The following is a 23,882-nucleotide window of genomic DNA, read 5'->3' as shown; positions in this document are numbered from 1 at the left end:
CACTCAGAAATAATAAAGTTCACTACCTCACCTATCCTCATCGGAGGAGATTTTAACATTGCCCCTCAGGTCCCTGCAGATAGGTTCTCCAACCCAGATAGAAACACCCCAAAAACCCAGAGGGTCACGAACTCCAAGAAGGAGTCTTTGGTGATTCGCACTCTGGCGAGATCTTTGAGCTTGCAGGATGTGTGGAGAGCCAGATACCCAGAGAATAGGGAATACACGTGCATGTCGGTAGCAAAAGACACTCTGTCAAGATTGGATTACTTCCTGGTTTCTTCATTCGTCTGCCCCAGAGTGCTAGAGGCAATAATAGACCCTATTACTATATCGGATCACGCCCCCATAGTGTTGAAGATCCATACTGGACACACTAATCGTAAATCTAACAAATGGGTTTTCCCGACATACCTATACCGGGACCCAAATTTCTATAGACATATTCTAGGCGAATGGCACACGTACACAGATCTCAATAAGGCACACACTGACAATCCCCTCCTGTACTGGGAAACCGCCAAGGCGGTTTTGCGAGGGGCCATATCGGCTTATGCCACAACTATCAAAAAACGAAACAAACAAAAAACAGAACAGCTTCTGACACGCCTCTTGAACGCAAGGAACAAATACCTCAGGAATCCTAATAACATAAATAAACTTAAATATAAAGAAGCCAAAACACTTAGAGATAATTATATTTTCCAACAAACTAACCAAGCCCATGCTAAAACACAAGCCAAGTACTATAGGTTTGGGAGTAAAACGGGGAAGCTGTTGGCCAGAGTCACCAAACTGACTAGGAAAAGGAGCTCCATTCTGGCGATAAAACAGGAAGGGGTCATATTGAATAAAGAGGCAGACATTCAGAAGGCCTTTGCTAGTTTCTATGGGGACCTTTACTCAGAGCAACATGTACACACCACAGATAGGGAAAGATTTTGGTCTTCAATTCAACTACCAAAAATAGAGCAGAGCCAACTCCAGGGAATCAACTCCCCCATTACCCCGGAGGAAATAACAGCCACAATTAAAGATCTAAAAATAGAGAAGTCCCCGGGCCCTGATGGGCTACCGGCGGAATTTTATAAAATTATGGGACCAGATATAGCTGTAGCTCTGGCGGACTTGTTTAATGGTTTACTAAATGACACAGTGGAGCCCTCGGTTAGATTTGCGGAAGCTTACATTAGCATTATTCCAAAAGAGGGGCGTGACCCCCTCCTGACACAATCTTACCGCCCTATATCCCTGCTTAACCAGGATTACAAAATCCTAACAAAAATTCTGGCTAACAGGCTGGCAAGCGTCCTACCGTCGCTTATTCATAGTGATCAGACGGGTTTTGTCAGGGGTAGATCCTCGGTCCTCAACATTAGAAGAGTCCAGACAGTTATTCAGTATTATTGGAAGCTGTCACAAGAGAGCAAGGGGGGAGGGAACCACAAAGAAGCAGCCTTATTGCTAATCGATGCTGAAAAAGCCTTTGATAAGGTTCTATGTGAACATCTCTTCTATACATTGGTTAAGATGGGAATAAAAGGCTCATTTGTGCAGGCGGTATCAAATCTATATAAAATCCCGCAGGCTTCTATCCTTGTTAATGGGATGACCACACCGCCCCTCACACTTTGTAGAGGCACGAGGCAGGGTTGCCCCCTGTCTCCGCTTCTTTTTGATATAGCCATTGAGCCCTTGGCGTGGAGAATTAGGCAACAACTAGAGGGTATGCAGATAGGTGACACAGTTTCACATGTCTCACTATTCGCTGACGATATGGTGCTCTTTGTTCAAGACCCTTGTAGAAATGTCCCCAAACTGATGGAGTTAATTGAGGAATTTAGTAGGATCTCTGGATATGTAATCAACACAGACAAAACAGAATTAATTTGGTTACTATCAAAGGGTGATAGGCAAATCCCAAATTTTGACTTTAAGGTAGTGGAAGGGAACTTCAAGTATCTGGGTATAACTCTTAACATTGACCCGTGAAAATGGTACTCTATTAACTATGGCCCCCTGCTTCGACAACTAGAGACTCTTCTTAAAACATGGTCCCCGCTCCCTCTGTCCCTATCAGGCAGAGCAGGCCTTATAAAAATGGTCTATTTTCCGAAAATACTCTATTTTTTCCAAGCATTGCCATTTTTACTTAAGAAATCAGACCTGCGGGGCATCGTGAGGAAGGTCCTCCAATTTGTATGGTCAAATAAAAAACATAGGATTAGTTATTCAAAGCTTACAGCATCTCGAGAGATGGGTGGTCTGGCACTGCCCAACTTTGAGTTTTATAACTGGGCAGCTCAGTGTAAGTTCGCTATTGACTGGCTGACAGGACAAGGAAAATTCACAAATATCAAAATGGAAAATGCACTGATAAAACCCTGGACAATAGAAATGATACCACACATGACTCACTCGCAGGCAACAAAACATCTGAAAGACATTGACCTATTGAACCAGCCAGCGAGAGCCTGGAGACTGACTTGTAAACACTTAGGGGGAGATCATAGATTACTGGCTTACTTGCCATGGGGGGGGGGACCCTGAATTTCCGGCAGGCTTTACATCAGAGGCTTTTGCTTCTTGGAGGGAGTTGGGATTGCCTACGGTGGGCCAGACCATGTTGCCAGGAGGAAATCATATGCAAACATTTGAGAATCTGAGACAGGTATTCGGGCTGCCTAGAACACACCACTATGCTTACCTCCAAGCTAGGCATTACTACACAACACTGCTTAAGGAGAAGGGAGGAGGTGAGCAATTGCAGATTCTGCAAAGTGTGAAGCTAGCAGAGCAGGGTAATACATACATATCACCGCTATATAGGAAGTTGGCTAGAGAGGCAAACACATCTTGCATTAGCAAAGTCGCTGAGGTTTGGAGATCTATGCTAGGGGAAGAAGTGACCAGTAAGCAGATAGAGGATAGCATAAATAGGGTTAAACGTGCCACCCTTTCGTCCGAGGTGAGGGAGTCACACTTCAAACTCATGCATGATAGCTACATCACACCTAGAAAGTACCAGAAATGGAGAACAGACAGAGAGAATAAATGCCCAAAGTGTGGGAAGGTGGATGCGGATATTAGACACATGTTGTGGAACTGCCCTAAGCTAGTTTAATTTTGGAGGATGACAACCTACTAGGCAAACTTAAGTATGCATACTCGCACCAGTGAGCTGACGTTTAGGAACATCATATTGTTAGACCTTGAGGGAATACCAAGAAATTCTAAAATATTCATGTTTACTATAGTCTTAGTAGCCAGACGCCTGATTTTCCAGAACTGGCTCAAACGTAACCCACCTACTGTGACACAGTTAAAGCAGACAATGCTAAATCAGATGTTCATTGAACAGGCGGATGGCTTAGGAGACATGAATAAGAGAGTAAAGTCTTTTGTAACAAAATGGGAAGTATTTATTCATACACTCCCACTCACATTGCGCAAGATGGTTATTGCACCATTCAGAAACACGGAATATATACTTGAGGCAAAATTAAGAGGTGAATGGGAGTTTGATGAATTAGAGCGTCAGGAGTAAAGGGAGATGAGGTTGAGCAATCCGAGTTGGCAAATGTTTAGTTTAAGTTAAATAGGGACTATAATGATGAAAGATTAAAATTTTTGTTCATAGGCCAGGACTATTCCCTTTCAGATGACCTGTATTCATCATATACGCCTGGGTTATCATACTGTTTGAGGAAGCATTCGGATCAGGTCAATTGTATGAGACACCACTTATGTTGTAACTTTGTAATGTCTTTGCTCATGTCGAATGTATGATGTTTTCTTTTTTTGGTTTTCCTGTTTTTGGCACACAAAAATAAAGATATATAAAAAAAAAAATACCAGCATTTCAAATACCCTATGGTGTCTACTTTTCAAAAATATAAGGTTTGATGGGGGTAAATTACATAGGCCGCCTTCAGAAATATCCCAAATAGGACATGGGTGCATGATGACAGATGTGAAAATTTCAAGTTGGAAAACTGGAATGCGCTCCTTAAAAATAAGGCCTTTTAGCCCCCTGAGAACCCAACAAACCTATTCATGGGTGATATCACTGTACTCAGGAGATGTTGTTGAATACATATTGAGGTGTTTTGTTGTCAGTAACACAAAACAGGAACCAATAATCCATGCATAAATTACAATGTGTGTGAAAAATAAAACAAAAAAATTCCTACCCAAACGTTTGCAAAGACTGGTGGTTGAATTAGTACATTGAAAGTGTTAAAATACCAGCTTTTCAAATACCATGGCAGTGCTGCAGAATCTGTTGGCGCTTTATCAATAAAGAATAATAATAATAATAATACCCTAGAGTGTCTACTTTTCAAAAATATATGGTTTGATGGGGAAAATTACATTGACCGGCTTCAAATATAATAATAATAATACCATAGGGTGTCTACTTTTCAAATATATATGGTTTGATGGGGGTAAATTACATTAGCCGGATTCAAAAATAACCCAAATAGGACATGGGTGCATGATGGCAGATGTGAAAATTCCAAGTTGGAAAACTGGAATGCGCCCCTAAAAATAAGGCCTTTTAGTCCCCTGAGAACCCTACAAACCTATTCATGGGTGGTATCACTGTACTCGGGAGATGTTGTTGAACACATATTGAGGTGTTTTATGGCAGTAACACATAACAGGAACTGAGAATCCATTCCTAAAGTACAATGTGTGTGAAAAATAACACAAAAAAATGACTGCCCAAAAGTTTGACAAAGACTTGTGGTTAAATTAGGGCATGGAAAGTGTTAAAATACCAGCTTTTCAAATACTCTAGGGTGTCTACTTTTCAAAAAAATTACATTTACCGGCTTCAAATATAATAATAATAATACCATAGGGTGTCTACTTTTCAAATATATATGGTTTGATGGGGGTAAATTACATTGACCGGCTTCAGAAATGTCCCAAATAGAACATGGGTGCATGAGGACAGATGTGAAAATTCCAAGTTGGAAAACTGGAAAGCGCCTCCTAAAAATAAGGCCTTTTAGCCCCCTGAGAACCCGACACACCTATTCATGGGTGGTATCACTGTACTCAGGGGATGTTGTTGAACACATATTGATGGTTTTTTTGTCACTAACACATACCAGGAACTGACAATCCATGCCTAAAGTACAATGTGTGTGAAAAATAACCCAAAACAAATGACTACCCAAAAGTTTGACAAAGACTGGTGGTTGAATTACTGCATGGAAAGTGTTAAAATAAAAGCATTTCAAATACCCTAGGCTGTCTACTTTTCAAAAATATAAGGTTTGATGGGGGTAAATTACATTGGCCGGCTTCAGAAATGTCCCAAATAGGAAATAAGTGCATGATGACACATGCAAACATTTCAAGTTGGAAAACTGCAATGTGACCCCTAAAAATAAGGCCTTTTAGCCTTCTTAGAACCCAACAAACCTATTTATGGGTGGTATCACTGTACTCAGGAGATGTTGCTGAACACATATTGGAGTGTTATTTGGCAGTAACCCTTAAGGTTCTTAGTAAATGGATTCTTAAATTGCTATTTTGTCAAAAAATCACCATTGGTGGTAAAATGGTTGCATGAAAAGAGTCAAAATACCCCAAGTTTAATACTTTAGGTTGTCTTCTTTTAATAAATATTTACATATGAAGGGTTATTCAGGGATTCCTGACAGATATCAGTGTTACATATCAGTATTACAATGTAACTATCGCTAATTTTGAATAAAAAAGTGTTTTTTCAATTTTTTCACCATATTTTATAATTTTGTTTATAGTAAATTATAAGATATGATGAAAATAATGGTATCTTAAGAAAGTCAATTTAATTATGAGAAAAACTGTATATAATATGTATGGGTACAGTAAATGAGTAAGATGAAAACTACAGCTAAACACAAACACTGCAGAAATGTAAAAATAGCCCTGGTCCCAAACAGCAAGAAAATTTGAAAAGTGCTGTGGTCACTAAGGGGTTAAAGGGACACTGAACCCAAATGTTTTCTTTCGTGAATCAGTTAGAACATGAAATTCTAAGCAACTTTCTAATTTACTCCTATTATCAAATTTTCTTCATTCTCTTGGTATCTTTGGCCTAGATTTAGAGTTTTGCGGCCAAAGGGGTGCGTTAGCTACGCGTGCTTTTTTCTGGCCGCACCTTTTAAATACCTCTGGTATTGAGAGTTCACAGAATGGCTGCGTTAGGCTCCAAAAAAGGAGCGTAGAGCATATTTACCGCAACTTCAACTCTCGATACCAGCGGTGCTTACGGACGCGGCCAGCTTCAAAAACGTGCTCATGCACGATTCCCCCATAGAAAACAATGGGGCTGTTTGAGCTGAAAAAAAACCTAACACCTGCAAAAAAGCCGCGTTCAGCTCCTAACGCAGCCCCATTGTTTGCTATAGGGAAACACTTCCTACGTCTGCACTTAACACTCTAACATGTACCCCGAGTCTAAACACCCCTAACCTTACACTTATTAACCCCTAATCTGCCGCCCCCGCTATCGCTGACCCCTGCATATTATTATTAACCCCTAATCTGCCGCTCCGTAAACTGCCGCTACTTACATTATCCCTATGTACCCCTAATCTGCTGCCCCTAACACCGCCAACCCCTATATTATATTTATTAACCCCTAATCTGCCCCCCACAACGTCGCCTCCACCTGCCTACACTTATTAACCCCTAATCTGCTGAGCGGACCGCACCGCTATTATAATAAAGTTATTAACCCCTACTCCGCCTCACTCCCGCCTCAATAACCCTATAATAAATAGTATTAACCCCTATTCTGCCCTCCCTAACATCGCCGACACCTAACTTCAAACATTAACCCCTAATCTGCCGACTGGAGCTCACCGCTATTCTAATAAATGTATTAACCCCTAAAGCTAAGTCTAACCCTAACACTAACACCCCCCTAAGTTAAATATAATTTAAATCTAACGAAATAAATTAACTCTTATTAAATAAATTATTCCTATTTAAAGCTAAATACTTACCTGTAAAATAAACCATAATATAGCTACAATATAAATAATAATTATATTGTAGCTATTTTAGGATTAATATTTATTTTACAGGCAACTTTGTATTTATTTTAACAAGGTACAATAGCTATTAAATAGTTAAGAACTATTTAATAGCTAAAATAGTTAAAATAATTACAAATTTACCTGTAAAATAAATCCTAACCTAAGTTACAATTAAACCTAACACTACACTATCAATAAATAAATTAAATAAAATACCTACAATTACCTACAATTAAACCTAACACTACACTATCAATAAATGAATTAAATACAATACCTACAAATAACTACAATTAAATAAACTAACTAAAGTACAAAAAATAAAAAAGAACTAAGTTACAAAAAATAATTTTTTTTTTACAAACATTACAAAAATATTACAACAATTTTAAACTAATTACACCTACTCTAAGCCCCCTAATAAAATAACAAAGCCCCCCAAAATAAAAAAATGCCCTACCCTATTCTAAATTAAAAAAGTTCAAAGCTCTTTTACCTTACCAGCCCTGAACAGGGCCCTTTGCGGGGCATGCCCCAAGAAATTCAGCTCTTTTGCCTGTAAAAAAACACATACAATACCCCCCCCCCAACATTACAACCAGGGCCGGACTGGGAATAAAAATCAGCCCTGGAAAATTTGGAGACCAGCCCTATTTCCTGTTGACTCAGTATAATGTGCAAGCCCCATTTTTCTCAAAGGGGTTTACTGGGATACTCCTTCCCCAATATTTTGTTTCAGAATTATATTAGTTTGTATGGAAAAAAGTGCCAGATTGTTGTTATATGCACTCTAAAGCCCATTTGCATCAATTAATAACCTCTTTAAATTGTAGCTTTCCAGCCCCAGCTGCTGCAGCCCACCGGGAAATCTCCTGGTATCCTGGTAGGCCAATCCGGCCTTGATTACAACCCACCACCCACATACCCCTAATCTAACCCAAACCCCCCTTAAATAAACCTAACACTAAGCCCCTGAAGATCTTCCTACCATATCTTCACCTCACCGGGTATCACCGATCGGTCCTGGCTCCAAAATCTTCATCCAACCCAAGCGGGGGCTAGACATCCATCATCCGATGGCTGAAGAGGTCCAGAAGAGGCTCCAAAGTCTTCATCCTATCCGGGAAGAAGAGGCGATCCAGACCGGCAACCATCTTGATCCAAGCGGCATCTTCTATCTTCATCCGATGAGGAACGGCTCCATCGTGAAGACCTCCAGCGCGGACCAATCTTCTTCCGACGACGTCCAACTGAAAAATGACGGTTCCTTTAAGGGACGTCATCCAAGATGGCGTCCCTCGAATTCCGATTGGCTGATAGGATTCTATCAGCCAATCGGAATTAAGGTAGGAAAATTCTGATTGGCTGATGGAATCAGCCAATCAGAATCAAGTTCAATCTGATTGGCCGATCCGATGAGCCAATCAGATTGAGCTCGCATTCTATTGGCTGATCGGAACAGCCAATAGAATGCGAGCTCAATCTGATTGGCTGATCGGATCAGCCAATTGGATTGAACTTGATTCTGATTGGCTGATTCCATCAGCCAATCAGAATTTTCCTACCTTAATTCCGATTGGCTGATAGAATCCTATCAGCGAATCGGAATTCGAGGGACGCCATCTTGGATGACGTCCCTTAAAGGAACCGTCATTCTTCAGTTGGACGTCGTCGGAAGAAGATTGGTCCACGCTGGAGGTCTTCACGATGGAGCCGTTCCTCATCGGATGAAGATAGAAGATGCCGCTTGGATCAAGATGGTTGCCTGTCTGGATTGCCTCTTCTTCCCGGATAGGATGAAGACTTTGGAGCCTCTTCTGGACCTCTTCAGCCGTCGGATGATGGATGTCTAGCCCCCGCTTGGGTTGGATGAAGATTTTGGAGCCAGGACCGTTCGGTGATACCCGGTGAGGTGAAGATAAGGTAGGAAGATCTTCAGGGGCTTAGTGTTAGGTTTATTTAAGGGGGGTTTGGGTTAGATTGGGGGTATGTGGGTGGTGGGTTGTAATGTTGGGGGGGTGGTATTGTATGTGTTTTTTTACAGGCAAAAGAGCTGAATTTCTTGGGGCATGCCCCGCAAAGGGCCCTGTTCAGGGCTGGTAAGGTAAAAGAGCTTTGAACTTTTTTAATTTAGAATAGGGTAGGGCATTTTTTTATTTTGGGGGTCTTTGTTATTTTATTAGGGGGCTTAGAGTAGGTGTAATTAGTTTAAAATTGTTGTAATATTTTTCTAATATTTGTAAATATTTTTTTATTTTTTGTAACTTAGTTCTTTTTTATTTTTTGTACTTTAGTTAGTTTATTTAATTGTAGTTATTTGTAGGTATTGTATTTAATTCATTTATTGATAGTGTAGTGTTAGGTTTAATTGTAGGTAATTGTAGGTATTTTATTTAATTTATTTATTGATAGTGTAGTGTTAGGTTTAATTGTAACTTAGGTTAGGATTTATTTTACAGGTAAATTTGTAATTATTTTAACTATTTTAGCTATTAAATAGTTCTTAACTATTTAATAGCTATTGTACCTGGTTAAAATAAATACAAAGTTACCTGTAAAATAAATATAAATCCTAAAATAGCTATAATATAATTATAATTTATATTGTAGCTATATTAGGGTTTATTTTACAGGTAAGTATTTAGCTTTAAATAGGAATAATTTATTTAATAAGAGTTAATTTATTTTGTTAGATTTAAATTATATTTAACTTAGGGGGGTGTTAGTGTTAGGGTTAGACTTAGCTTTAGGGGTTAATACATTTATTAGAATAGCGGTGAGCTCCAGTCGGCAGATTAGGGGTTAATGTTTGAAGTTAGGTGTCGGCGATGTTAGGGAGGGCAGATTAGGGGTTAATACTATTCATTATAGGGTTATTGAGGCGGGAGTGAGGCGGATTAGGGGTTAATAACTTTATTATAATAGCGGTGCGGTCCGCTCGGCAGATTAGGGGTTAATAAGTGTAGGCAGGTGGAGGCGACATTGTGGGGGGCAGATTAGGGGTTAATAAATATAATATAGGGGTCGGCGGTGTTAGGGGCAGCAGATTAGGGGTACATAGCTATAATGTAGGTGGCGGCGCTTTGCGGTCGGAAGATTAGGGATTAATTATTGTAGGTAGCTGGCGGCGACGTTGTGGGGGGCAGATTAGGGGTTAATAAATATAATATAGGGGTCGGCGGTGTTAGGGGCAGCAGATTAGGGGTACATAGCTATAATGTAGGTGGCGGTCGGCAGATTAGGGGTTAAAAAAATTTAATCGAGTGGCGGCGATGTGGGGGGACCTCGGTTTAGGGGTACATAGGTAGTTTATGGGTGTTAGTGTACTTTAGAGCACAGTAGTTAAGAGCTTTATAAACCGGCGTTAGCCCAGAAAGCTCTTAACTACTGACTTTTTTCTGCGGCTGGAGTTTTGTCTTTAGATTTCTAACGCTCACTTCAGACACGACTCTAAATACCGGAGTTAGAAAGATCCCATTGAAAAGATAGGATACGCAATTGACGTAAGGGGATCTGCGGTATGGAAAAGTCGCAGCTGGAAAGTGAGCGTTAGACCCTTTCCTGACTGACTCCAAATACCGGCGGTAGCCTAAAACCAGCGTTAGGAGCCTCTAACGCTGGTTTTGACGGCTACCGCCAAACTCTAAATCTAGGCCTTTATTTGCAATGCAAGAATGTAAGTTTAGATGCCAGCCCATTTTTTGTAAACAACCTGGGTTGTTCTTGCTGATTGGTGGATAAATTCATCCACCAATAAAAACGTGCTGTCCAGAGACTGAACCAAAAAAAAGCTTAGATGCCTTCTTTTTCAAATAAAGATAGCAAGAGAACGAAGAAAAATTGATAATAGGAGTAAATTAGAAAGTTGCTTAAAATTGCATGCTCTATCTGAATCGCAAAAGAAAAAATTTGGGTTCAGTGTCCCTTTAATAAACACAATTCCTGGGTAAGATTTTAAAACACTGCTCAAATCACACTTTCAAATTATAAATCTTGTACACAACTTTCAAATTCATAAAAAATAATTATAAAAGCACACACAATTATATGAAATGTTTAAAAAGACATTGAACTCAACATTTAATTCTCTGTAAAGTAATTCATAAATTTTATTTACGAAAGAAAATCCACAGTGCAATATACATTGAATTTATTTTTATTTTTAAATGTTGTGCTGGCTTGGGTTGCTGTAAAAAAAATTCGGAAAATTGTGCTTGTTTAACACTCCTTAGAGACTGGAATTCTTTGTATGCTGCAAAATGTTGCAAATAGCCTGACATAACTAAATACCACACAAACTCATTTACAACTAGCTCAAATTGTTGACAATCAAGTGCATACAAAATAAAGAAAATAAATAAATACTCACCATGTGGTTTGCTACTGGTTGTCACAATGAGCTAGATTTATAGATGCTCATGTGGTTTTCCACAGTTTTGTTAGTGGGTATTCCTGCCATTAAGATCTGGAGTTACATTAAAGGGATACTAAAACCAATTTTTTTCTTGAATGATTCAGATATAGCATGCAATTTTAAGTAAATTTCTAATTTACTCTTATAGTCAATTTTTCTTTGTTCTCTTGCTATCTTTAATTAAAAAGCAGGAATATAAAGCATAGGAGCCGGCCCATTTTTAGTTAAGAACCTGGGTTATGCTTGCTTATTGGTGGCTAAATGTCAGCCACCAAGTTGAGAAGTTGTCCACGCGCCTGTTAGTACATGGAGCCCTTAATGTTTTTTGCACATGTTCAGTTTATATTAATAACATGTTAATAAATGCAATAGCTGATAAAACAGAAAAAAAGTTAAAATCTCCCCTCCAAAGGGGCTTGTAATAGGTCAGAATGCCTCTACTTTTAAAATGGTTGAACATTGTGTCTCCAGCTGTTTTTCTATATTTCTTCTTTTCTTTACAGTTTTTTTTTTTTTTGGGGGGGGAGATCTCAGTATTTCTTCTCTATTTTCCTTTTATTTATATTAAAACCTCTTATCTAGTCACCTGATTATTTTCCTGCTAAATTGGTCCAGGTGAAGTTTTAGGTCATTTCTTTTTTTCATTCCTTTTCTTATATTATTATACTAGATTTTGCAGCTCTATACAAAAAATAATAATAAACAATAATAATAATAGTTTATATATATACAGGTAGCCCTCAGTTTACGCCGGGGTTAGGTTCCAGAAGGAATGGTTGTAAATCGAAACCGTTGTAAATTGAAACCCAGTTTATAATGTAAGTCAATGGGAAGTGAGGGAGATAGGTTCCAGGCCCCTCTCAAAATTGTCATAAGTAACACTTAATACATTATTTTTAAAGCTTTGAAATGAAGACTTTAAATGTTAAACAGCATTATAAACCTAATAAAATAATCACACAACACAGAATATATAATTAAACTAAGTTAATTGAACAAAAACATTTGCTAAACAGCATTATAAACCTAATAAAATAATCACACTACGCAGACTTCACTTGCATTTTTCTGCAAACAGTTCTTTCTATGCATTCCAATCTGGACTGATTTATAGACAGGAAGATCTTGTTCCTTTGAAATGTGCTCGATAGCTCAGGTCTGGTTAAACTGATTAATTTCAGCTTGCTTGGCTTTGCTGCAACACAAGCGGAGAGCTCCACCTACTGGCTATTTTAATAAATGCGCTGCTTCTCAATGCTTTTCAATAGCAGTCACATGACTGGAAAAAAAGGTTGTTATTCTGAAACGGTGTAAATTGAACCGTTGTAAAACGAGGGCCACCTGTATATATACATATACATATATATATATATATATATATATATATATGTGTGTGTTTATAGTGATAACAAATTTTAAACTATGAAACATCAAGAATTAAAATATGTACAGAAAACATAAACTAAAGAGCGTTTTCCAGACATACTCACTTCAGACCCGGACACATCACTTACTTGGATGACATATGCACAAATTGCACAGATAAACCACTATGTTACTTCTCACAGGCATACAAATTCACTACTCAGACAAACAACAGGTTTTGAAAAGTTATGCACAATGAAACAATCCCCAACCCACTTAATATCTATTCTCTGAAAACTTCTGATACCGGACAAAAAGCACCTTCCTAAATATACTACATCTTGGGGAAGGGAGCTAAACACGGAACTAACTTTAAAATCCTGGAACTCTATATTCTCCGCTACCAAATCTCAGCCCAAGTCCAGGAAACTAATTACAAGCTCTTAATGAGATGGTATCTGACTACAATCACATTAAAAACAATCTACCCTTCAACTACTGGTAAATGCTGGAGGGGCTGCTCAGAGAGGGAACCGTACAACACATTTGGTGGGATTGTCCCAGGTTTCAAAATTTCTGGTCAGATACAATAACCTATGTGTGCAATACCCTAGAAACCATAGTACCTAGAGACCTAATATTTTGCTATTTGCAAACCCTCCTAAACTTAAAAATAAAGCGAAGCATAAGCTGCTGCTCACAATGATCAGGAGTGCAAATCTATAATACCTAGACACTGGAAATCCCCTACTGTTCCCTCTTTAAGGGATTGGGTAAATCAAGTAGACTTGCTCCTCCAGTTAGAGAGAGGTACCACTACATTAAAAATGGCACAGTCGAAATACACGAGATATTAGAAATTTGAAATGGGGAAAAATAAACCTAACAACCCTTCAAACAGAGCACCTTTAAACCAGGCACCACAATGGGATGGAACCCCCTGTTACTTGCTGTCTGGACCATGCTTAGACACAAGCTTGACAATTATCCCCTAATACAGCCCTCCCTTATGCCTCTTTTTACAGCATGTAATGCCCTCTCCCCCCCCCTTTTTTCCCCAATGCATGAATATCCACAAACTCAGTTTCCCATACCCCCCTGTCTGACAGTGGTCTCTTCAATATACTATGCAATGTATATAGAGAAGGAAGACAGCTTAATTAATAAGGCTAACATTGTATTGTTTATAGAGAAATGCATAATTGTTCACACTTCAGTGAGATAACAAATCTACATCACGGCTCAAACGATGGACTGCATTCTATAATGGACACTTTGGTAGATGTGATTCATTGTAAACAAGCTGAAGTGCGTTGTATTTTCTGAAGCATTCCGCAACATATCTTTGTATGTAATGTTCATATATAATAAAATAATTATGTTTGTATTGTTTTCATATCTTATAATAAAACCTTAAACAAACAAAAAAATACATACAGAAAAGGGATATAAATATCTAGGTTACATGTTAAGGCTTATGTAACAAAAAAAAAACAAAAGGCACAAGAATTGGGTATCCCTAAATGTCATTAAGACTGAGGGGGGTAGGGAAACATGTGGGGTTCTTTTTTTAACTTTGACTAAACCCATCTGTTATGATTTAACTATGATATTTTAACCTAGGGCATCTATATCACATAATTATGTGGCAAAGTAAATAGACGAATTGCACACACGGATGTGACGTTCGGGGGAAAGAGTAATAATACAGTACTGTTCCACAATATCAATAAGTAAAAACAAATGACTAGAACGAGTGTAAGAGTAACAAGGCTAATGAATAACCATATAATCATTATACTATAATACGTTTACCTATGGCAGTGAACAAGCGTAAATACAAATGCTGATGTTTTGTCGATATTAGGGAAAGACGGAAAGTTTTTACAAGTGCTTCATTAGCAGTGGTTATGTACACAAACTTGTAGATTTCTACTATCAGAGACAGCTTACTTGTGGTCAGCTCAAATCTAATGTGATAATTTTTATAGGTACAATACAGTTCTGATGTAAACACTTTAACCCTGTCGCGAAAGGGTTAAAGACAAAGTAGTGCAGGGTTTATTGTCTTAAAATTACTTGCTCTAACAAATTATAGCATGTAATTCTTCAACTATTATTGCCCTTCCAAATCTAGTTCTTTCTAGACCAAGAGATACAGTCAGTAAACCCCAGATGTATGTTTCAGCAAGTGTGTTTTGTTGTTTTTGTATATTTGTTTCCAATCACTTGAGTAAAACAAGCTGCACTCCTGTAGCCTTTGAGTCCTACCATAATAATGTGCTTGTGAAAAATCAACAGTTATTGTTACAGTTGATGCTGATTACAAGGGACAGTCTAGACAAAATTAAACTTTCATGATTCTGATAAGTCATGCAATTTTAAACAACTTTCCAATTTACTTTTATCATCAAATTTGTTATGTCTTTTGGTATTCTTTGTGAAAAGCTAAACCTAGGTAGGCTTATATGCTAATTTCTAAGGTATTAAACTAAAAAAAACCAAGAGAACAAAGCACATTTGATAATAGAAATAAATTGGAAACTTTTTTTAAATTGTATTCTCTATCTAAATCACGAATGTAAAATGTTGGGTTTCATGTCCCTTTAAACAGTGTATGTCAGGTGAGTTATGGATTCAGCTAACCTCTTGGCTGACAGAGAGCTGCAAAACACTGCTTTGTTTTAGGGTTATGTCAGATACTGTATTTCAAAGAAATGCTTTGTGGCTGTTACTGACAAACAAGGGGTTAATTAATTACACTGCTATATCTGACATTTATAATGTTATTTACACTGAATTCCTTGTTGATATTTAATAATAATATTAATAATCAAGCAATCAATACAGAGAGGAAGCAGAAAACTACATATTGATTTGAATAATCATTGTGACATGACCTGCTCCAGCCTTTGCCCCATGCCTTTTTGGATATTTGATTAATTCAGTGCTCTTTTCTAATAGATCTACACCTAAAGGTCCTACTCTAAAGGGGATACTCCTGTAAAATACTGATATTAGGCATTATCACACCTGCTTAGTAAATTACACCTCCGTAGTAAATTACAGTGCTGCCTGTCAAGTTCCAACTGTGCAGCAGGACGCTAAAAGCTAATCCCAGAAATTCTGACACCTAGCTCAGATACCTCCTCAAAGTATTTTCATTATGAAATCTTTTATAAACCCCATCGTGTAGAGTATTCTGCACACTACACTTCCAAATTACTATGCACATGGCAATCTAAGCTATTGTTTTAATAACAGAATAAGGGAAGTTAGTAGAAAGAGTGAAAAGATATGTATATATACGTGTGTGTGTGTGTGTGTGTATATATATATATATATATATATATATATATATATAGTATGCTATAGTAAAAAAGTATGCTAACAATGTCATTAAAATCCCCAGGCCCTAGCCCCCCACACCAAGGACAAGGCTGTTGTTAGGATCAAGGATAGCAGCTGCTGTCTTTTCTCAGTATAGTATGCCCTTACATTTGTGCACATGTCCTTAAAATATCTTGCTAAATGGGCAAACTGCTGTGTGAGGGGTGTAATGCCTTTGAGTTCTGCTCAGTGTGTACAGAAAGCAAATATTTCTGTGCTTCTATTTAGCTTATTCTCTAATGGCTACTTTATTACTTAAGTTCAAGCAGCTTTATAGCATAACATCACCTAGAGAGTTCTGTCTCACTGGATAGATCTGTAAATTCCTGGGCATCTAGACAACTACTGCTGTCCAGTAAGCATGCAGTTTATTTATATTTTGTATATACTCTGTTCATTGTGTGCACATCATTTTTTCATACAAACTGCTGACTCAGGAATAAAAAGCACAGGCTAATTAAAAAAAATCTGCAGGCCATTTACTATACGTTCAGTAATTTCTTTCCTCCTTTAAACTTTCTCACCTACCACATGCACTGTCTGTGCTCTTTCAAAATAAAACCACAAATGATTCAGTGGTTTGCCTCTAATACTATCCATTCCCAAACCCAGTAATATCTTGTTACATATAAAGTGCAGAGTGTGTGAGAGGGTTAAGGGTCTCAGCAGGTTACTGTTGATACAACTGTCAGGTTCCGATCAGTGTCAGAAAACTATGGGGGAGGGAAACTTCTATTAAAATCTAACAGTGTCTGACACCAAACTCTGTCTCTACATTCCTCTGTCTTTGGGAAGGCTAAATTCAGAATGCAGCCTTCCAATCACATCAAGAAAAAGAAGGGAGGGGGTACATGATGGAGAGGCCATGGTGGCAGAAGGATTTTTTTTTTGTAGCAGAACTATATTGTTAGTTGTGGATAAACTACTTGCTGAACCCAGATTACAACGGGATTGGCGTTTAAGGAAGCTAAGAAAGATATCTGTCATTCACGGTAGACACCACGTGAGACATCAAAAGAAATGGAGTTGTGTTACTAAAAGGTATCATGTTAACATAAGGGTTAAAGGGAAATATCAGTGGAGTGTATGTGTGTAAAGCATGATAATATATTTGTAGTTAATGTTATTTTATTTCAGAAAGATTTAGCTATTTCATTTTTCAGTCTGCTGTTCCACAATGACAGTTAATACAGGGTTTTTTTGTTTGTTTTTTTATTTTGTTTTTTAAAAGAAATACTCATCAATATTTAAAATTTTTGCTATAATTTTGGTATCATGGAATGTTATATTGCATGAAATTCCAGCAGCTAGTTGCAGCACAGAACAGGTTTCTGTGAGTGATGTGATCCCCTGGGATCTAAGCTCTCAGAGTACAGAGTTATCTCCCGATACATCTCCCTTCTGGTGAACAAGTGCTGATAAACACCTTGTAAATGAGCATTTATCTGAGTTGCGGTGTGATAAATAAGACTCATGCACAAGAAAATGTACACGTATAGCAAAGTGTTATTGTATTAGGCCTTTTTTATCATTCTGTCCCCTAAACCTTTAACTGAAATGCCTGCTGATAATCACACATTCTGCTGTTCTCTCCCCGCAGGTATTGTACCTTCTTTTGTTGTTGCTGGCAATGAATGAATTGTAAGGGAGTGATTACAAGTCTCTGCTTAATGCCCCAGAACTGTGTAATTGTGAACTCCTGCAGACGTAAGCTTGTAGCGGAAAAGACTTGCAAGAACATCTAATTTTTTCTATCCACCTGGAAGGTGGCTTCTGCAAGAAAAACTCATTTATCCTGTCCACCTATAGGCTGCCAGAAGAAAACAGAGGACAAACAGAACACATGGCAGGATTGCTCTGATAAAAAAAAGCATGGGCATTATTGTTCTGCTGAAAACAACACATAAGGATATAGTTGCAAGGGCATCTACAGTACAACAAATGTAATGTCTTTTTATTTGGTAATAATTCTGCTTGATAAGTGACTCTACCATTAGGATTTTGACATTAAATTCTATGCAAGACAGAAACTTGTTTTACATTAATAACGGAGGCATATCAGACTATGCACAACTATTAAAACATAACTGGATACTGATGACACCAAACCAGGAAGAAATAATACACCAAGATCTAGAAGGAGACTATGTGGAACTTTTAGAACAACCTGCTACGGCAGATAATTCATCATTTGCTTCTTGCCACCCTGAAATGGGGGATCCCAAAAGGGCCCCACAAACAGATTTTGTTTCAGACATCACTAATAATCAGTGGGAGTGTGGAAACATTCTGACCAGTGGCGATAGAGTGTGCACCCCATGTTTGAGAAGGAGACTAAATAGAGAATTGGATATTAAAGAGTCAAAGTGTTGTTTCCGACAGTCATACGTCGCTGCTCTTGAAAATCCTGTCAGGCTTGGTGGGGCATCCATGCCTTATATTAAGGAGGATTCAGAAAATAAACAAGAGTTATCCAGAATGTTTGCAGCCCTGGAAAGCCCTGCTTGCTCCAGAAGGAAGAATCATTCCCATGTGGCCTCTTCCAGGCTTATGCCAGGAAAAGAGTCAAAAAGTGGAGATACATCTGACCTAGCACAGTCGAAGGTCTCCAAATCCACAACCACAGCTGGCTCAAGTTTTTCCCCATCTCTTGTACACAGATTTTCATTCCTAAGAGGACAACGCGGCTCCTCGTCATCAGCTGATGGCCTAGCCATGGATGGCAGTGCCAACCAATATGGAGGCACCTGGAGGAGAGTATCTGCTGTCTGCTCACCAAGGCTCAGCAGGACAAAGTTTTCTGGAAAAGGTATAGCAAAAGACACATAATAGCAGCCTAGTAACTGAACAATGTGGTTGAGAAGAATTTATAGGAGAGAGAGAGAGAGAGAGAGAGAGAGAGAGAGAGAGAGAATGACACTGTGGGATCATGTACAAATACAAATGCTGTATAAAGCATAACATAATATATTTTACACATTTTTATTAATTAGATTAAATATTTTATCATTTGTCTACCCCCAACTTAGAACTTGTATCACATCCTCAGGTGGTAACTTCTAAAGTCTGTGGAAACACTTTGTCAGTGTAAGATACAGTACACACATTTGTAATGAGTTGAGAGATGGGTACTCGTTTAACCAGATATGTGCTTAAAGGGATATGAAACCCCCCTGTGATTCAGACAGAACATACAATTTTAAAAAAACTTTTGAATTGACATATATTATTACATTTCCTTTTTCTCTTGTTATTCATTAATGAAGAGATACCTAGGTAGGTGTCTTGAGCACTACATGGCAGAAAATAGTGCTGCCATCTAGTGCCCTTGCAAATTGATAATATTCTTGCAAAAACTGCTGCCATATAATGCTCCACACATGTGCACGCTCTTGTGCTTTTATAAAAAAGTAACTGTCATTGTTTTCTCCGCCCACAAAAAACTTTTGCATGGGGAAAACTCAATAGGTCGCACTGCATTTGCCACTTTCTAGATAAACAATGAAGGATTATTGTCAATGTTAAATTCAATAGAACAGTTACTTCTTTTTTTTTAATGATACTTTAATGCCCTTTTAAATCAGCATTCAAAGATAGACCTTTTTATTTAGATTTTAAAAAAGTGATTGACATGCAGCCTGATGGGTTTATAATCTATAACATAGTTCAGTGTAGAAAATAACGTGAGTATAGATATTGTTCTGCACACATGAATTATACATTGCTAAAAGCTTTCTGTCTACCCAGAGTGCTCTATTTATGAAGCAGTGAATGCTGCTTCTGAGGCCCATTGTTTCAGGCTCGCCTGAAACGGAAGTTAAGAAGCAGCAGTCATAAGACCACTGCTCCATAACCTCAGGATGATTGACAGCTCCTTATTGGCCACCAGTAAGCAGGGGGCGGCATTGCACAAGCATTGCCGCCCCCTGCTTACTGGTGGCCAATAAGGAGCTGTCAATCATCCTGTCTAAAAATGAATGACAGCTGTAGCGTTAATTTTAAATATGTTTTAGAGGTGCCATAAGGTAAAAAGGATTGACCTCGTTCTGCCTTCTATCCTGTGCAGGGTTAGTTAAGGCAAGATTGTAATTGTTTTAAAATAAATATTCTTTTTAAAGTTTACTTGAGAAGCCTAGCATGCATATTACAAGTGACGGCTGAGGTCACTTACAGTTTGTGCCAGATTTAGGAAATAGCTGTAAGTTAATTACAGTGATCAAGCATTGGGTTTTATCAGTTTCCTCTTAAATAACTGTCCTGTTTTTTTCTGTATGTCTTTACTGGTGCTTTAAAAAACTTTGGCCTAGATTTGGAGTTTGGCGTTAGCCATGAAAACCAGCGTTCGAGGCTCCTAACGCTGGTTTTAGGCTAACTCTGGTATTTGGAGTCACTCAAAAAAGGGTCTAACGCTCACTTTTCAGCCGCGACTTTTCCATACCGCAGATCCCCTTACGTAAATTGCGTATCCTATCTTTTCAATGGGATTTTTCTAACTCCGGTATTTAGAGTCGTGGCTGAAGTGAGCGTTAGAACTCTAACGACAAAACTCCAGCCGCAGGAAAAAAAGTCAGTAGTTAAGAGCTTTCTGGGCTAATGCCGGTTCATAAAGCTCTTAACTACTGTACTCTAAAGTACACTAACACCCATAAACTACCTATGTACCCCTAAACCGAGGTCCCCCCACATCGCCGCCACTCGATTAAATTTTTTAACCCCTAATCTGCCGACCGCCAACTACGTTATCCTTATGTACCCCTAATCTGCTGCCCCTAACACCGCCGACCCCTATATTATATTTAGTAACCCCTAACCTGCCCCCCACAATGTCGCCGCCAGCTACCTACACTTATTAACACCTAATTTGCCGACCGCAAAGCGCCGCCACCTACGTTATCCTTATGTACCCCTAATCTGCTGCCCCTAACACCGCCGACCCCTATATTATATTTATTAACCCCTAATCTGCCCCCCACAACGTCGCCTCCACCTGCCTACACTTATTAACCCCTAATCTGCCGAGCGGACCTGAGCGCTACTATAATAAAGTTATTAACCCCTAATCCGCCTCACTAACCCTATAATAAATAGTATTAACCCCTAATCTGCCCTCCCTAACATCGCCGACACCTAACTTCAATTATTAACCCCTAATCTGCCGACCGGAGCTCACCGCTATTCTAATAAATGTATTAACTCCTAAAGTCTAACCCTAACACTAACACCCCCCTAAGTTAAATATAATTTACATCTAACGAAATTAATTAACTCTTATTAAATAAATTATTCCTATTTAAAGCTAAATACTTACCTGTAAAATAAATCCTAATATAGCTACAATATAAATTATAATTACATTGTAGCTATTTTAGGATTAATATTTATTTTACAGGCAACTTTGTAATTATTTTAACCAGGTACAATAGCTATTAAATAGTTAAGAACTATTTAATAGTTACCTAGTTAAAATAATTACAAAATTACCTGTCAAATAAATCCTAACCTAAGTTACAATTAAACCTAACACTATACTATCATTAAATTAATTAAATAAAATACCTACAATTACCTACAATTAAACCTAACACTACACTATCAATACATTAATTAAATACAATACCTACAAATAACTACAATGAAATAAACTAACTAAAGTACAAAAAATAAAAAAGAACTAAGTTACAAAAAATAAAAAAATATCTACAAACATAAGAAAAATATTACAACAATTTTAAACTAATTACACCTACTCTAAGCCCCCTAATAAAACAACAAAGCCCCGCAAAATAAAAAATGCCCTACCCTATTCTAAATTACTAAAGTTAAAAGCTCTTTTACCTTACCAGCCCTGAACAGGGCCCTTTGCGGGGCATGCCCCAAGAAGTTCAGCTCTTTTGCCTGTAAAAAAAACATACAATACCCCCCCCCAACATTACAATCCACCACCCACATACCCCTAATCTAACCCAAACCCCCCTTACATAAACCTAACACTAAGCCCCTGAAGATCTTCCTACCTTGTCTTCACCATACAAGGTTCACCGATCGGTCCTGAAGAGCTCCTCCGATGTCCTGATCCAAGCCCAAGCGGGGGGCTGAAGATGTCCATGATCCGGTAGAAGTCTTCATCCAAGCGGGGCAGAAGAGGTCTTCCATCCGATTGAAGTCTTCATCCAAGCGGGGCAGAAGAGGTCTTCTATCCGATTGAAGTCTTCATCCAGGCGGCATCTTCTATCGACATCCATCTGGAACGGAGCGGCAGCATCCTGAAGACCTCCGACGCGGAACATCCATCCTGGCCGACGACTGAACGACGAATGACGGTTCCTTTAAATGACGTCATCCAAGATGGCGTCCCTCGAATTCCGATTGGCTGATAGGATTCTATCAGCCAATCAGAATTAAGGTAGGAATATTCTGATTGGCTGATGGAATCAGCCAATCAGATTTAGCTCGCATTATATTGGCTGATCGGAACAGCCAATAGAATGCGAGCTCAATCTGATTGGCTGATTGGATCAGCCAATCGGATTGAACTTGATTCTGATTGGCTGATTCCATCAGCCAATCAGAATATTCCTACCTTAATTCCGATTGGCTGATAGAATCCTATCAGCCAATCGGAATTCGAGGGACGCCATCTTGGATGACGTCATTTAAAGGAACCGTCATTCGTCGTTCAGTCGTCGGCCAGGATGGATGTTCCGCGTCGGAGGTCTTCAGGATGCTGCCGCTCCATTCCAGATGTATGTCGATAGAAGATGCCGCCTGGATGAAGACTTCAATCGGATGGAAGACCTCTTCTGCCCCGCTTGGATGAAGACTTCAATTGGATGGAAGACCTCTTCTGCCCCGCTTGGATGAAGACTTCTACCGGATCATGGACATCTTCAGCCCCCCGCTTGGGCTTGGATCAGGACATCGGAGGAGCTCTTCAGGACCGATCGGTGAACCTGGTATGGTGAAGACAAGGTAGGAAGATCTTCAGGGGCTTAGTGTTAGGTTTATTTAAGGGGGGTTTGGGTTAGATTAGGGGTATGTGGGTGGTGGGTTGTAATGTTGGGGGGGGGGTATTGTATGTTTTTTTTACAGGCAAAAGAGCTGAACTTCTTGGGGCATGCCCCGCAAAGGGCCCTGTTCAGGGCTGGTAAGGTAAAAGAGCTTTTAACTTTAGTAATTTAGAATAAGGTAGGGCATTTTTTATTTTGGGGGGCTTTGTTGTTTTATTAGGGGGCTTAGAGTAGGTGTAATTAGTTTAAAATTGTTGTAATATTTTTCTTATGTTTGTAGATATTTTTTTATTTTTTGTACTTTAGTTAGTTTATTTCATTGTAGTTATTTGTAGGTATTGTATTTAATTAATGTATTGATAGTGTAGTGTTAGGTTTAATTGTAGGTAATTGTAGGTATTTTATTTAATTAATTTAATGATAGTATAGTGTTAGGTTTAATTGTAACTTAGGTTAGGATTTATTTGACAGGTAATTTTGTAATTATTTTAACTAGGTAACTATTAAATAGTTCTTAACTATTTAATAGCTATTGTACCTGGTTAAAATAATTACAAAGTTGCCTGTAAAATAAATATTAATCCTAAAATAGCTACAATGTAATTATAATTTATATTGTAGCTATATTAGGATTTATTTTACAGGTAAGTATTTAGCTTTAAA

General features: G+C 38.4%; 2 protein-coding genes across 2 annotated transcripts in view; one reads left to right on the top strand and one right to left on the bottom strand.

Moving 5' to 3' along the window:
- BPI (bactericidal permeability increasing protein) overlaps window positions 1-23,882 on the bottom strand; it is a 404,793-nt gene that overhangs the window by 253,933 nt on the left and 126,978 nt on the right. The window lies entirely within an intron of this gene.
- Window positions 16,882-23,882, top strand: part of KIAA1755 (KIAA1755 ortholog) — a 243,446-nt gene continuing 236,445 nt past the window's right edge. The window contains exons 1-2 of the mRNA XM_053718698.1: window positions 16,882-17,253; window positions 17,813-19,021. Coding sequence (XP_053574673.1) covers window positions 18,229-19,021 — 793 coding nt within the window. The 5' untranslated portion in view covers window positions 16,882-17,253; window positions 17,813-18,228. The remainder of the gene's footprint in view (window positions 17,254-17,812; window positions 19,022-23,882) is intronic.

This window comes from Bombina bombina, chromosome 1, assembly GCF_027579735.1.
Source record: "Bombina bombina isolate aBomBom1 chromosome 1, aBomBom1.pri, whole genome shotgun sequence".
In the NCBI taxonomy this organism is placed as follows: domain Eukaryota; kingdom Metazoa; phylum Chordata; class Amphibia; order Anura; family Bombinatoridae; genus Bombina; species Bombina bombina.
This window is presented reverse-complemented; position numbering and strand designations above follow the sequence as displayed.